General features: G+C 36.6%; 1 protein-coding gene across 1 annotated transcript in view; it reads right to left on the bottom strand.

Moving 5' to 3' along the window:
• LOC106708247 (Down syndrome cell adhesion molecule-like protein Dscam2) overlaps positions 1-6807 on the bottom strand; it is an 89662-nt gene extending 82855 nt beyond the window's left edge. The window contains exons 1-2 of the mRNA XM_045680889.1: positions 6704-6807; positions 4702-4764 (exon numbers count right to left, since the gene is read on the bottom strand). Coding sequence (XP_045536845.1) covers positions 4702-4750 — 49 coding nt within the window. The 5' untranslated portion in view covers positions 4751-4764; positions 6704-6807. The remainder of the gene's footprint in view (positions 1-4701; positions 4765-6703) is intronic.
• Positions 6808-16175: the final 9368 nt, after the last annotated feature.

The following is a 16175-nucleotide window of genomic DNA, read 5'->3' as shown; positions in this document are numbered from 1 at the left end:
TCTTAAAGAAATAAGTAAAACCACTTTGCTAGAAATTTACAACTATCACATATTATAATCTTTCAAACAAAATACTTTATAGAAGTAATTAGTTGCATTAAAACTAAAATAACTTACTGTGAGACAAATGTGGCTGACAAAATTGTTTAACGCGCCAATTGAACACGAACGAAAGTGAACACAAAGAAAGTTATTTCATCTCCTGCCAAAACGCACCAGTTTCCACGCATGATGCTATTTAAGAAAGCCAAAGTAGGTACTTAAAACAAACCTAGTTTGTTACAGAATACATAGTGTAGAAGACTTCGCAAATAGTGATAATAAAGTTACAAATTACTCAAATGACAACAAGGAGTTATCCATCGATGTCATATAAAAAGACAAACAAACCTTTTGTATCTCAATATTCAGGATCTAACATAATCCAAACTCATTATTAATTTTCACGGATATTAAACAATTTGAAGCGAGTTTAAGTCCCGGCTTCCGAAGGGCGAGGGCAAGGGCGGGGGGAGGGGGGGGAGTGAGATAAAGAATGTGTAACAATCGCTAACTCTGACGGCGCTAAGTCGCTTAAAGGCGACGGCGGCACGCGCGTATAACACAAACTAGCGGCTAGGCGGCTCGGCAGCTCGACTGCGTGGGATCCCGCACTACGTCTGATTGTTGCCTTTCAAACACAAAACATTAACCAGTTTTGAGTATCTTTAATAGTGAAATTGTGGACGCTATTGCTTAAAAATTTGAACATATTCTTTAAGAAATATTTTTTTTCATTAAAAATAGGTTTCTAATTTTTTACTATTTTATTTTAATTTAAAGTTCATCTAATCACGCAATTTACCTAAAAATGGATACAGCATTTTCACTAAACGTATAAATAGATAGATTGTGATCTAATATTAACTTGGTTGTACTGACTATTGGTAAGTTTCTTGTGTACAAATATATATCTATAAACTATATGTACATATGTTAAAAAATTAAAAAATTAAAGCGACAACATCCGCCCCTATAACCCCGCATTCGGGCCCCCGCCCCGCCCCCCACTGAACATTGCTCCATATTATAATGAGCAATGTTCAATTCATAAAACAGCTAAGTAGTTCGTTAGGATTAGCGGATACACGCGATGGAGCACTTAGCTCAGCAGCACATCGCCCGAACGCAAAGCAAAGCCCGCGCAGCCCGCGTTCACCGCGCCGCAGCCGCGCCGACCTCAGCACGTCGCTCTCTGAATCGCTTCACTGCATAAAACCGATGGCGCAGAAATTTCGCTGATACGCAAACAGATCACGGATTAATATCGCGAATCGCTTTCATTCAACTGATTTATTTTAATCAGTGTAAATACTGCTACTTTCTGGTGAAATATTAACGTTTTAATTTGTAGTTAAGCACATACGAATTTCACGTTTCGTCTGATGAGTGTGGTCCCGGAGGTCTAATTTTAGTCCTCTTTCCCTTCCCACCCTTTTCCTATTAGGAAAGGATGGCAAGAGGTAGTGGATTTGGCGGAAGAGGGGACGCATACGGAGGGGAAAAATCCTCTTTCTAGGCGTTCCCTTCTCCGTTGATTAAAGGTAGGCAACGCATCTGCATTTGCGGATGTCTATGGGCAACGTTCGCCTTGCTATTTCGGTGAATTCAGGTGGTCGTTTGCTTGTTTGTCACCTTTTGATATTAAAAAAAAAGATACTTTAAGACCGGTAGTACAAAAGGCTACGTAAATCTGCGATGAATTTTTGATTGGATAGATTTTGCTGCATTCATTAGTAAATAAGTACTGAGCTAACTAAAAAAAATGTGCATGATATATGTATCATCACTTATGTACAAAGCTAAATGCATACTGCGCTTTATACTTCCCATGTAATGTTCAAATACATAAATATACTCCAGTATTTTAATTAATTTATAATTTTGAAAAATAATTTATAAACTGAATGATTTATTTTCTCTCTGAAATGTAGAATATTAATCATTTCAATATCTGTACGATATCGGTTTTATGAATGTAGTTTCAACTCCCGCGTGAAACACACGGTCGGTGCTATTTCAAATAAAAAAACCCTCGAAATCCTTTTTCAAATTGCACTCCGACGGTATGATGCATGTAATTAAAAAGTGGGGCAGCGGTGACGTATAACCAGTATAGTTGGAGCTCTCGGCTAGTTAGCGACTTGCCGCGCGGTTTCTAGAATATGTAATAGAGTAGGGGGCGAATAGATCACGTAAATCTGGTCAGTGCGGGGTGGAACGGGTGAAGCCGCGAGGCTTTGATATCAGCGCAGCGGCCGAGATAGATATGTTGATTTGTATGCGATATTGGAGTACTCCGATTCGTACAAGTCTCGGTCGAAGGTAATAAATACATTGCATTTTGTATAACCACGTTACTTTGACTTCATTTTGTTATTTGTTACATACAACAACGTCCATTTACAACTTCGCTTCACTGCCTACTGCTGCTACTGAGTCACATTGCCAGGAGAAAACTAGTTCTGCATTTACTGTTGTGCAAAGATTAAGACGAAGTTCATAATAGCTGCAGCGACCACCAGATGGCAGCAGGTCTGCACCGCAGCTGTACAGACAAATGTCAAATTCATTTCGCCATTGTTTGTCTCCGACGATCTAATAAATTCAATGTAAACATCAATTACACTATTTGATTGGAGCACTGTTTATATTTCATTTGGCTTCCATTTTCGAAGCTAGTGGGAAAATTATTGTTGATTCTCAATTTCTACGAGTAAATGTATGTAAACCAACGCACGTTTAATTAATAACTACTGTACAAGTAAACACAGTGATATAAAGTATGCAGGAATATCAATATTATAAATGAAACTATTTAAACAAGTACGTTTCGTTGTACTCATACTGACATCTGATCTTTTTAATAAAATCTTAAGATTGTCAACTGTCCGCTGCCACCTTGGCCGCGCCACATTTTATATTGTAATAACCGAAATAGAGAAATTAAAATATTTTTGTTTCGTATTTTAGTACTGTGTTTGGTTATAATTAAAATGTTTCATTACATTCATACTTTAGATCTACATTTAAATTATTATTTGCACCTTCGATATCATTGTCTATCACATTCTAAATAAGTTCATCTACAATAAGCATCTACATCTAGTAAATGTGACTATCAGTGGTATATTCCGCAACAACCATATTTGTTGGGTGCACTAATTTTGGGCCGGCTCGACCGCTGAAATACCACGACCACACGGAAGACAGGCGTTTCGTCCGATGAATGTGGTGCCGGAGGCCTAATTTTAGGCCTCTTTCCCTTCCCACTCTTTTCTTATTGGGAAGGGATGGGAAGGGGAAGTGGATTTGGCGGAAGAGGGGACGCATAGGAAGGGGAAACGTCCTCTTTCTGTGCGTCCCCTTCTCCGTTGATTAAAGGTAGGCAAAGCAACTGCATTTGCGGATATCTATGGGCAACGGTCGCCTCGCTATTTCGGTGAATCTAGGTGGCCGTTTGCTCGTTTGCCACCTTTTGATATAAAAAATCTGAGTTTGACATTATGTTAGTAGTCATCTAATAATAGAACAACACCTGATGTGACTTTCTCTCATAGTACATACAAGACGTAAAACGTGTTGCGTTGTCGATATAGTTGGTACGTGACGTGCATGCCACACGACTCGCCACCGCCCCGAGCGATCGTGCGCTCGAGTGGACATGTGCTCAAGTGGCAGCGAGCGCAGCAAAGAGGTTTGTTTGACACGACGATCGGTTGCGGCTGTCTGTTGTATTCTACTTAAGCTATTCTATTATTATTTATATATATTAAACTATGTAAATTCTACTTACAATAGACATTTTATTGATTCCATAAAATACATCTATTTATTTAATTTTATTCGACTAAAAAGTCATTATCAACATTCGGTATTAAAGGTGAGATGATGAGGCGGGTATAAATAACTAAATTGTTGATCTTCGGTCGTGTTCGTGACATTCTATGAGGCCACTACAGTTCCTCAGCCGAGCTTTCCATCTTTCAATGTATTATAATAACATATTTTGTGTGAATGTCTGGCTGTTAGGATCGTTTGTCGAAGAAAGGAAAAATTAAGGAAGGAAAATTCATTACCATCACTGTCGACAGTACTTAGTCCGTTTTAAACATTACAACGAATAAGATTAAAGAATATATTTTAAAGAAGTTAAATTTTAAATCGTGTAATCTTTAAATTATAAAAAATATTGATAAAAATTTAAATCCGTTTCGGTATCTACTGATCCTTATGTTTAGCTGTACTGTATGCTAACTTCATACTTGTCGAGCCTCTCCAATGCCTACAATATTATCATAGTTAGTATCGTTTTGCCTCAAGCAGCTTGTTCTCGGAGCTCGGCGCGTGTCTAGCAAAGGATTAAGTAGAAAATACATTATCGCGCGACGTCGCTTCCTCTTCTGAATACACTTACAACTTAAAACGCCTTCACCAAAAATTTATCCCACTTAAATTTAATTTGCGATATTGTTAAAAACAATATTAGATTAAATTTAAGTTTTATTTTATTTAAAACATATGTGCTATTAAATATTTTTGTAATATACACTTGTAACGCATTATTAACTTGAAATGAAAATAATCATAACAACTTCCTGTAGCAGTTATGTATATTTTCATTTCGCCATACAGTAGGACTTAATTTAGGTGTTCACTGACCGGAAGTGACGAGCAGCAGGATGGCGGCGATACTTCCGCCACGTAACATGGTCGACGCGCAGCCTGCGGGATATTACAATGATATAAGTCATCACATAATCATCTTTAATTTAATTTCATAATTAACTTTTTGGTCAAACAAATTACAAATAATCAATAAAAAAAATAAATTTTTTCTTCTCACATATCACATAAAATTGTCAAGTAGATAATTTAGTCCATTTTCAATAAAGTGACTGTTGCCTACTCAAATAAAAATCATATTTTCGAAAACAATTCCAAATTTCTACTTCCTGCCATTTTTGATGGTTATAATTTTTTAATTTTTATAACACATTGGACAATTATAACCGCGGCGAGGGCGGGGCTACACCTACGTACGCTTGACGGCGCAATCTACGCAGCAACATAGCACCCGCTGAGCAGCGTGCAGTGCGGAGTGCGGCCCACAATCTCATATCCCGCGTACACAATGCCCACTCTGCATTCTTTAAAATCGCTTTTGTTATAAAACTCATTTAGATCCGCATATAGCGCTATCTTCCAAAAACACACGAGTCATTTTTAAAATTAAAATGTTTCCCCTTTTAAAACAAAATGGTTTGTATTATAACAACAGTGGCAATTTAAACGCTTTTGCGCCGATTTATTTTTTCACATACTCACTGAAATAAGAATACAGGGTACTTATTAAGATTATTTTTAGATGAATCTTTAAGTTGACAAAAATAAAAAATGAAACAAGTATTAAACCAGTCAAGTGTGAGCAGAATAGCTTTCATGTAATGACACACACTGCGAGGTGTACGGTTGCTGTTGTTAACTGCATATATAAATTGGACTGAAGTAAGATTACCTTGTAAATTAAAAGAAATGGCGAACGAAAAAACAATGCGAAAAGGAAACTTTGTTGCCACAAATAAGTTACGCAAGTATCGGAATTGTTTTATCATAGGTCTTGTCAGAGTAGATTATAATTTAGAATCTATAAAAATTCTGAAATACCCCGAGCGCTGCGGAAAAAGCTTTTTGTAAATGAAAAGCTGAAGATAGTCGATCAGATTTATACAAAAGCTAACCTTTTTGAAAATATTCGTTTTCCAATTGGAATCAACACAATATCGTACAGGCCTGTGCTACGAGCTACACGACCGCTCTGAGCGTGTGTGTGTGTGTGTGTGTGTGTGTGTGTGTGTGTGTGTGTGTGTATGTACACTGGCAGGCAGCCACGATGTAGCAACACAAAATAAAGTTTCAAACAACCAAAAATACTCTGCGTACTCGATAATTAAAAGTTCTGTCGATTTTTCTTTCACTTTCAATGACAGTACAATAAATTAATACTTACTAGTAGTAACAATATGTAATATCTATATTTTATTGAGTATATAATACATGGAAAAGATTATTAACATTCAACCATCACATTCTCTGAACTTTTTATATTAAAGTCCAGTTTTTATTATTATTAAGTTAATCGCTGTATCAGATACGAGAAAAATTTAGTTTTTGGGAATTATTTTCTCTAAAGGGAATATATCAATTGGTCTTTTTGTAAATCAAACCAATTTATCTGTAGTTTAATCGAGTGAGAGCACTTCAATAAAGTGACTTCATGAAAGTGAACTTCAAAAACAAGAAAGTTACAATACAAGTGAAGTGACAATGCACGCACGCACACAGCGGTGATATTCGGCTTGAATGGCGGTGGTCAGCATCGCTTTAAACATAGACACTAGGAAATTAGTTGTGGTATGCGCTCTACAGTTAGTGCATTAAAATGGTTTGGTAAATGTTGATTTTCTACTAAATCGATATTTATTTTTATATTTGACAAATTATCAATTTATTCTATTCCCGTGTGCGATCTTACTTATCATCAATTAAAACAAAACATCTTAAAACATTGTAGATGTTGCCAATTTCTAAAGGTAAATTTAACTATTAATTAGTTATAGTAATAACTTCATCTTTGTGATGCTTAAATCAAATTGATACTTACTTTTTCTGAAAAGTCCGTACTAAATGTGACACTAAGTTTTCAAAACAAACATACTTTTACAGTCACATGGACAGTTCCCAACTTTCACCCGCGTATTTTTTTCCGCGACGCTACAAACGCAAGAAGCTACGGCGTAGCCACTAGCGACCGCGCTCGTAGACCTCTACACCGATAATGGCGGGAGTTTACTCCGCCGCGCCACAGACTACAAATATCACCTCATAGTCCAAATAAAGCGCCAGTAGAACAATTGTTCTACTGATCACATTCCTTTGTTTTATACTTATACAATAACTTTTGGTTTGAAACAATTGTATGTGAGACTGTGTCAAACGGAGATTAGCTCGCTTTTGTTTCTTTATAATTTTTTTTTTAAGAAAGGTATGATCTGGAATAATCTTGTTTCAAAGCAAGATTTTTAAACGAATATATTTTGGTAATGGCAGTTTAATTGATCAGAATTAAAAAAAATGTTATACAATAATCAATACACTATGCGTACGACTCTACATAGTATATAGTTTGCTCAAGGTAATGTATTAATTAATGAAACCACACTACGTAATAAGGCGTTATATTAAATAGAAAGGGAAATAACTTAAAGCTAATTTCCATTTTCAACTAAGGCTGCGGAAAATACAATCTTATAAGTGTACAAAATGTGAGCTTACGTTTATAACAGTTTATGAACACCAAGGCTATTTATTTAAACATATCAAAGTTAGTTTCAGATAAATTGACTTAACTTATCTTGTCGCTTTTAAGTTTGTGTTTTGTTCTCTTTCTATGCCAAGGTTAGAAAACGTATAAATTGTCATAAAAAACATGTGATAAACACAAATGTGACATGTAATATAACAATGCTCACTTAATGCGCCTGATCTCATCAAAAACTCACACGATTTATGATAAGCTGTTACGTATACTAGCTTAGTGGTTACTACATTTTTTATCATTACCTTTTGTTTTACTTCGTAACTAGCACATTGATAAATTTATTGACTACGTAATATGTTATACAAACAACGAAATCCCTTTTGATAAAATAGAGATTGCTGTATGTTAATTTAAATTAATCTAATGTCAATATTAACTTTAGTAACTATTTATATATAATCAGAAGAAAAGAAAGTAAAATATACGAGTACTATAAAGACATTCTTATAAATTTGATAAATTTTAACAATTTTCACACATTACTATTTTCGAAAAACCTTCTATTTAGTCAGAATATGTTGGGGCGTACTCTGCTCTTTGTAAAGACAATTGAATTGAATTCGTAACAGCTAAGTCAATCAAATGAGGTGCGCGGCATACAACTCTCATGAGTTGTATGCCGCGACGCCGCAGCTGGCAGACGTTGGTCGGCTGCGGGCCCGGGACATCCCGCGGGAACAGGCTACTATCGCAAGCTACAACATTTTCTGTAATATGCCATAGATTATTTAATATAACGCAGACACGACACGCTGCATATCATAATAAAATAATCCATTTCAATGAAGCGCAGTAATCGGAAAGCATAAGTGTTAGTGCAAGGAGGAAAAAGTTACAGATTTCAATGATATATTTTTTGTGTTTTAATATAACAAGGTGTTCCAGTTTGGTCTGACCGAGACCAGAACTTTAAAATTGGTCTTGGCTTACAGCAATATATATTATATTGAACATCTAAGAAGTGCTCTGTGTATAGGTACAAATTGTGTCTTCGAGTAAGTCTACAAGGTACAAGGAGAGCGTAGTCTTTATCACGCGCCGCCGTCGTAGCCTGCCCGCCAAAGATACTGTTGAATAAACCGACCGGATTTAGTATGTTTAAATTTCTACACTTATTTCATAAACTCGACATTTTTCTTACGTCGTTGTTGAAAATGTATAGCGCGATCTTGTTTACGTTTTTTGTTTGCATATTTCAAGGATAAGCTTGCTCAATATTTTATTGTAAAGATTTAACTAATTGCTACTTTTTAGTTTTATAAAATTTGATATTCAAAATTATAATATAAACAACATATATCATAACAAAAGATAATTGTTAGTAGAATAGAACTCATCTATAAGGTGTCCGTGTGTTGCAGTGGAGAGCGACATCTACAGTAAAAGTCACCTCCGAAGACTTCCACAAATAATAAAAATAATTCTTTATGGAGCAAAAATATGTCTAACATTATGTATAGATACAATTTGTTTGTTTATTTCAGTAAATATTCACTTACACATTGTAGAGACAATGCACGTGCAGGTAATGTCCGGCGCACCAGCTGCTCGCGTAAGTCCAGCGAGTACATGCTCGTTATGCACGAATAACATCACAGACAGCACTACAGTTACAACAACGCCTCTTATCATCGCTGCAGACAGCCGCCATACTGACTGCTGTTGTACATAAGACAAGATTGCGCCACACACCACTAAAATGTTCAAGTCAAATATAATACTGAATTTAAAAAGTCTACATCACAGTTCCTGAAATTACAACTTATCTAGAAATAACACATTCGATACATGCGAGAAAGTTACCTTTCACTTTACCCTGTAAGTAATTTTTACCTTGAAAAGGGAGATAGTAGAGCTTCCGCTCACAGCTCACAGCGCGGGCGGAACAATACTCTGCACCGGGCTCCTTGCTGGTACTCAACGAGCCCTCAATCTCTCTGATTTATGACCTCGCCTCTCGCTTGCACAAAATCCAAATTTATGTCAGGATTATGCTTTCGCTTGAATCATCGACCGCTCTATCCTATTTCAGTGTGATGCAGCTTGTTCAAATACATATATCAAAACTAAGTTACAATTTATCACACGCAGTGTATTTTAAATTAATATACCTTATCACTAAATTTGATTTATTTTGAAAAATATTAACTCATAACAGGAGTGAGTACTAATCGCATTTCATGTCCCGTAGCTCGATTACATTCTTTGGAGCACTGAGACTCAGGCATTCGGGACGCATTCCGAAATGCTACCAGCGGACGTGGGGCGCGGGGGTGCACACAAATTAAATTCCCCGACGTTGTCCGCGGCGTCCCGCGATACCGCAACTCGGTACCGCACTCTGAACTACTCACCAGTCGCCCGTCGTTGTCTCAGGTTTTTATAAGGCGGCTACAATTTATGACCTTTTCACTTGTCAAACATATGTTACATTTGACACGCGCAATACTGCAGCGTTCATTAGTGAACGTGCGTCATACGTAAATGTGGATTTCCTATCAACTTATATACGATGAAACCAGTTGTCATTAAGGTAATGCCTGGTCGTCATCGTCTGCAAACATTTGTTAGCATTAGGAGCACCACTGAATACCTAGCAACCTATACATATGTATGTGTATGTATGTATAAAGTACAAGTGACAAAGGCTCCACTAGACCGACATAATTTAACCCAAATAGTTAATCTAGTATAACAAGGGCGAGCGGACTTCCAATTTGTGTAGTTTGAATATTCATCCGGAGCCTACACCCCCCCCCCCTCCTGCCCCGCCCCTCTGGTCTCTGACAGCAGGGCGGCGGCTCTCAAACCTCTCCACGTCCCATAACTCCATTGCGACCACCATGTGTGTAGAATTTCAATTGAAAAGTTTGACTTTATCACAAAGTAATAATTTAAATAAGTTTTAATTGTTGTTCGGATTATTATTTTTCGAATGACATTTGATTGTTGATTTATGTATAAATATGGAATCATATTTGTATTTATAAAGTAAAAGTGAGAGACATTTATGTTGTTTTGTGTTTCGCAATCGTTTTTGCTCATTTTGCCCGAAAACAATGCAATTATTGAAACTTGAACGGCGTTTATTGGCTTTGTGTGGTCGTTTCAAATATTAATAGAGCATTATCCGCCTTCGCTTTGTTAGTTAAATACGAAAATAAAACAATTACAGTCGTAATACTGGTCAAATAAGAGGAAATATATGTTTATTGAATAAATTTATATGACTTTGCTGGACTTCCTGCAGCATCTCAGGTCAGGAAAACGTAGAATTTATACAAACGGCATGAGACTAAAATCAGCAAAGGAGCGGACAAAATAAAAGATAAAAGCTACTAAACCACTTGCCACTCTCGCATAAGCAACGCGGTCGAGAGGTAGGCGGACTCCGCTAGCCGCCAAGCTGCGTTCATTGTAATTCCTACCAAATGAAATTTTGATGTCATATTTTTTCCAATACAACCGTCGGAAACTAAAAAATTGGGCGAATTTTTGCATATGTTCATTTGTTACCAATCCCTATCTTGGCCAGTCTAAAGTGACAGGCTTACCTCTGACACGTTAACGATGAAATATGTTCTGTGACGAACGGAGAGCGGAGAGCGGAGATCGGTGAGTGCCGCCAGTACAATACACTGCGTTGCGCTTTCTGCTTCCAGTTCCTACATTATACCTACGTTAGAATATTAGATATCCATCGATCTTATCTCAATACTAAGTATATTTTTATCAAAACTTTTATAAATATATTAAAGCATTTACTAATGTCTAAAATGTCTTCTATATCAAATTTAATTTAAAAATTGGTTCCGACAAATAGGTAAATAATCGTTGACTTAAACATATTTCATTGTAATTATCAAGAAAGGGGTTTTAGTATAATCACATCACGTATATCAACAATTCCCGCTGTACGTACATACGATGTAATGTTTCGTCAGCAGCCGGTGCTACTCGTTACAGCCGCCGCTGAATTATGACGCCATTGCTCAAAATCAACAATAACTTGTATTGAGTTAATTTATAGCTATTTCGCGCATGTTTTAGTAGCGTAGAAGGCGTCATTCTGCACAGGGTCCACAGGGTAGTGAGGTTGGCAGTAGGTAATAGGAAAGTCGAACCGAGTCCTTTTCTTTACGATATAACGATGGCAGCAGAAAGCGCGTGGGGCTGCTGCAAGACATCTCGAAGTTTCTCCGGCCTCGAGGACTAACAAAACACAGGGCAATTAATATCAAACCCTCGTATTGCATATTCCTTACAATGAATGTCCAAATGTGACTCTAATGTGTGCTAGGTTTACCAGTTACATAGTAACGATATTAGGTACATTTACTTGTATAAAGACGAAGCCTAGCAAAATTAATTTCATATCATAAAGCTCAGTTGATTAAAGGCTCCAATATTAATTATAATTATCAAAATTAATTTGAATTAACGCAGCGCACGATATATCTCTTGTGTTTCGGATGCAAATAGCGGCGCGGCGTAATCGTGTTATGTGCGATGCACTACACTCTGAAACTCTGAAGTTTTAACATAATTAAAATGTTAGTAACCATACATTTAAGAATAATTCCATTTTTTCCTTCTTAAAATTATTAAAATTCTATAAGTTTTATTCAATCTTAAAATGAGAGTAAGTTACATATCTTGTGATTGTCATTTTTGTCAATAACAGCGACGGTCCACGTTGCCTTTGTTCTCTGCGTTACATGAAGTTTGCTATTTTGTTTCGTTACATGCCTCCGCTTCCACCCGCATCTAAATTGTAACACGTATCCGACCGAGCCCTTTAGGTCCCGGTTGTTTTGCACTTTTCAATGAAAATTTTCTGACATACGAACATACAACACCGAGTATTACAACTATTAAATAAAAGTTGACATTGAGATTACAAAGTTACAACTGCATCAACTCTCTACTTAACCAATCATTAGATCGAGACCATTATGTGTGACTTTGCGGAGATAGATCTAACAGAAAACGCACAATTTCATGACCTACTTCATGGATGCATTGAAAGGTATCGCCGCTCCAGTTTACAGAAACTCCAGCGATCCGTAATGACTGCGAATGAAACACAGGGGGCGGCTATTTCACACGAGGACGGTCAAAGCGACACCACTGGCGATGACCACCGCACTGTACGCTAACGAAATAATCGTCCGGTACAATGTGTGTGCGGAATGTTGCAAAACAAGGCGATTGAGCAATGTGTTGTATTTTATAATAAATTATTTTATAATATTATTTTTCTATTTGTTTTCATTTCGAACAATAAAGACAATTTTAGCAAAAATGATGAATTAGGACAGAAATTAGTTACTGTTGTTTTATGAGAACCCTATCTCCGCCATTAACCAGAGATTGCTGTAAATTAGCAGCTAGACTCGAGATTAACAAAATTATTCACTTTTCTTTGCAATACGTTCAACAATACGAGGCCTTATTCAATTTTATGCTTGCGTTCAATCATACTTAGCGAAATATATGCGTGAGCGAGCGCTGCCATCGATCCCAGTATTATGCTGCCACTAGCTGCAACTCGCAGGCGGCTTCTCACGCGCTATGTGATGAAAACCATTATATAAAACCAAGCGACAATAGCCCAATGGTCAAGAATTCGGATCGCCGATCTTTTGGTGGTTAGTTCGAATCCGGTCGTTGGACTATTGTAGTAAACCATGTCCTAGCACAAGCTTCGAGCTTATTTGGAATGGTTACAACAAATGTGTGCAAAAATATTATTGTAACATTTTATTATACTTGTAAAGTGTAACTTTGTGTAAAATTGTGTGTTAATCCAATAAATTATTCTTATTCTTATTCTTATTCATTACACTAAAACTGCAACGTATGAAATATGACTTTTTAGCAATACAACTGAGTCAATTTGCATGTGTTTGTCGTATAAATTTGATACAAAACCTTGCTAGGGATGCAGTACTGCTGCTAGAACAATTACATAAAACAACTCTATTAACACAGATAATGGGCTGCCACAAGGAAGGTTAACGAAATACATTTACAAAGGAGGATTTACTTTTTGATGACTGGATCTTTCTTTTTCTCATGTTATTAATCCATAAACAAATGTCTGTAACATCTACCATAGTTTTTCGATAAATTTTGTGCAAAACGAATGTGCCACATTTGAAATGAAAACCGCATTTGAATTGTCCGCTGATTCGAGTCGCGGCGGCGGCGGTCGCGGCTGCCGTGCCGGTACAAGCTCGTTGACATGAAGCAAATGTATACATTCATTTGCTCCAACATAACATTAACGCATTTCTATCCTATAATGTAAGTAACTTGTAACCGCATTCCATCATAATTATTTATAACACTAAGTGCGAGCCAATTTATAAAATAATGAAATTGATGGCCAAAGAACAACAGAGTGAAATTCGATAAAAACACAAAAACTCACTGGTTCTCGATAAGAGATTGGACGATACAAATCTCTCTTCAAATGTCTAAGAAACAAGTTCAAATGTTTTGCCTCAATCAGAGCCATCTGGCGGGAGAAGTGAGCAGACAAACTTTGTATAGATAGCATTTATTAAACTTATTTTATTTTGAAATTTAATCAGTTAAGTGAAGTTCGAACTTACAAAAAAAATGCACTTTCACGATGAACATGATTTTGTTATCATAAATGGATTCGAGATATTTTAATGGAATTTACATAGGTATGTCTTTACTCGTATATCATTAATTTTTAGTAACTAAATAGTCATTGTATAAATGACTTTTGTATAAACTTCGGTATTTGTACAGTTTTCCAACAGCTCAAAGCGCAAATTTACCTATTTCTTTTCACCATGCAGAACTTCCCCCAGCTATACTAAAATGCTTCCGGCGGCATATTTCTGTAGAAACAATGTATTCAAACTCAGCATTCATTTGTCTGATCGACAGCAATATTATGAAGCAACTACAAAAAAAATAAATTCATATCGAGAATAAAGAATGTGAAAAAATATTTGCATACTACCGGAATTAAAGAAAAGAACTTAATAAGTAGCTTATGTTCTTACAAACGATGATCTACATCTATGTCTATTTTCATCAAGGTCAGTTGAGTCGTTCTCGATACACCTTCTAACAAACATCCATCCAGCCAACCATCTATTCATCTAACCTTTCGCATTTTATAATATTATAATATTAGTAAGATGTATAGTACATTGACATATTTGAAACTGAGCAGTTATTGTTTCTGTTTCCGGAAAGTATACTCGTACTGTGTTTAAACATTAAACAACAATCATTAAATGATGTACAACAAAACTCTACAGAAAGCTCCCAATAGCAAAGTCAAAGTATTTATTTTACTTGCAACATCACTAACATGATTTTCAAATATTTCAATAGCACCAATATAGTTATAGGCAACCAAATTATTTCAACTGTAATTTGGACAATTTGTACAGCCGGCTATTTTGACAATTTGTAAGCTCCAATACGTTCTAGCTCGTGTGTTGATAACGCTCTGCGCACAAACAATACAGAGCACGTGTCCCCATTGCCACTGCAACTGTCCAGCACAACATAACAACAAAATTTGCACATCGTTGTGTTAGATATTTGATGCAAAAGTATTTTAAAAGAAATAAACTAACAGCGAAATAGTGAATTTAACTCTACTTCTAAATAATCCTCGCAATAGTATAAATTCAAACCGAACGTAAGTAAACAAAAATGTAACAAGAATGTCAGACGTTCCACAATGACGGATGGAGAGAGACTGCCTCGAGCAGCAGCGCACGCTTCCTTATAAAACCTTTTGTGAGACTACCCTCAACAGTCTGTTAGATATTTGACATGTCTAGTGCTGCGCCGATACACCGGCACAGTGTTGATTTTTGTCTCTAACAGTTGTTATGCACAACTTTGTTGTTAAGTTGTCACAGTCAACAACAGCCAGCGATTCGCGCTCACAGAACACTAGCCTTGTTATTGCATTTCGCGGACAAGACATCGAACTTAGAAACTCCGACTGATTTCATCTTAAACTATATCGAAATACTAGACATCCTACTTATATTTATGGTCTCCAACAAACTTTTACTGCTATAGTGACCTGCGAGGTTAATATCTTAATTTTAAAAAGAGACAAAACTATCTTCGTTAGAATCCCTGTGATAGCGGAGATGAAGGCCTCTTGCAAATAATATTATTGAGATGACATTTTCAAAATGGCGGAAGCTCCAAATTCTCTTTGCATAATTGATTGGATTGAAACGGGAAATGGCGCGCTCGGTGCATAATATTAGTGAAGTACTTGAACGTTGCAAATAAATTTGATTTAGATGAATACTACCCACAATGGAAATTTTAATGTCACAATACTACTGAATATCAAACAGCACGGAGCTGAAGACATCTCCTGCATCACTGTGCACTGGTCCATACCCTGATGCTACAACCACCTCGCTACCGAAACGAGACATTCAAAGAATAGTAAATATTACTAATCTATACAAGATTTGCGATTGAAATAGTATTTCACAATTGTAGCTACAAAACAAATAACGGGTTGGGCTTTTAATGTTATCCGGTGCGATGCGAGCGCGGACGGCGGCGTTTCGCTTTGATCGATGGTGCGTGAAATTGGCCTCGTTGTGACGTCACAATCATTCCGCTGGCGCTGGCGGTGCTTTGTAGATGATCGTTGCCATTTCCAATGCTGCCGTTCAATGCCTCTACTTTACAATGCTTTGTTTTGTGCGAACTGTCAGATATT

This window comes from Papilio machaon, chromosome 2 (assembly GCF_912999745.1).
Source record: "Papilio machaon chromosome 2, ilPapMach1.1, whole genome shotgun sequence".
NCBI classification, from domain to species: domain Eukaryota; kingdom Metazoa; phylum Arthropoda; class Insecta; order Lepidoptera; family Papilionidae; genus Papilio; species Papilio machaon.
This window is presented reverse-complemented; position numbering and strand designations above follow the sequence as displayed.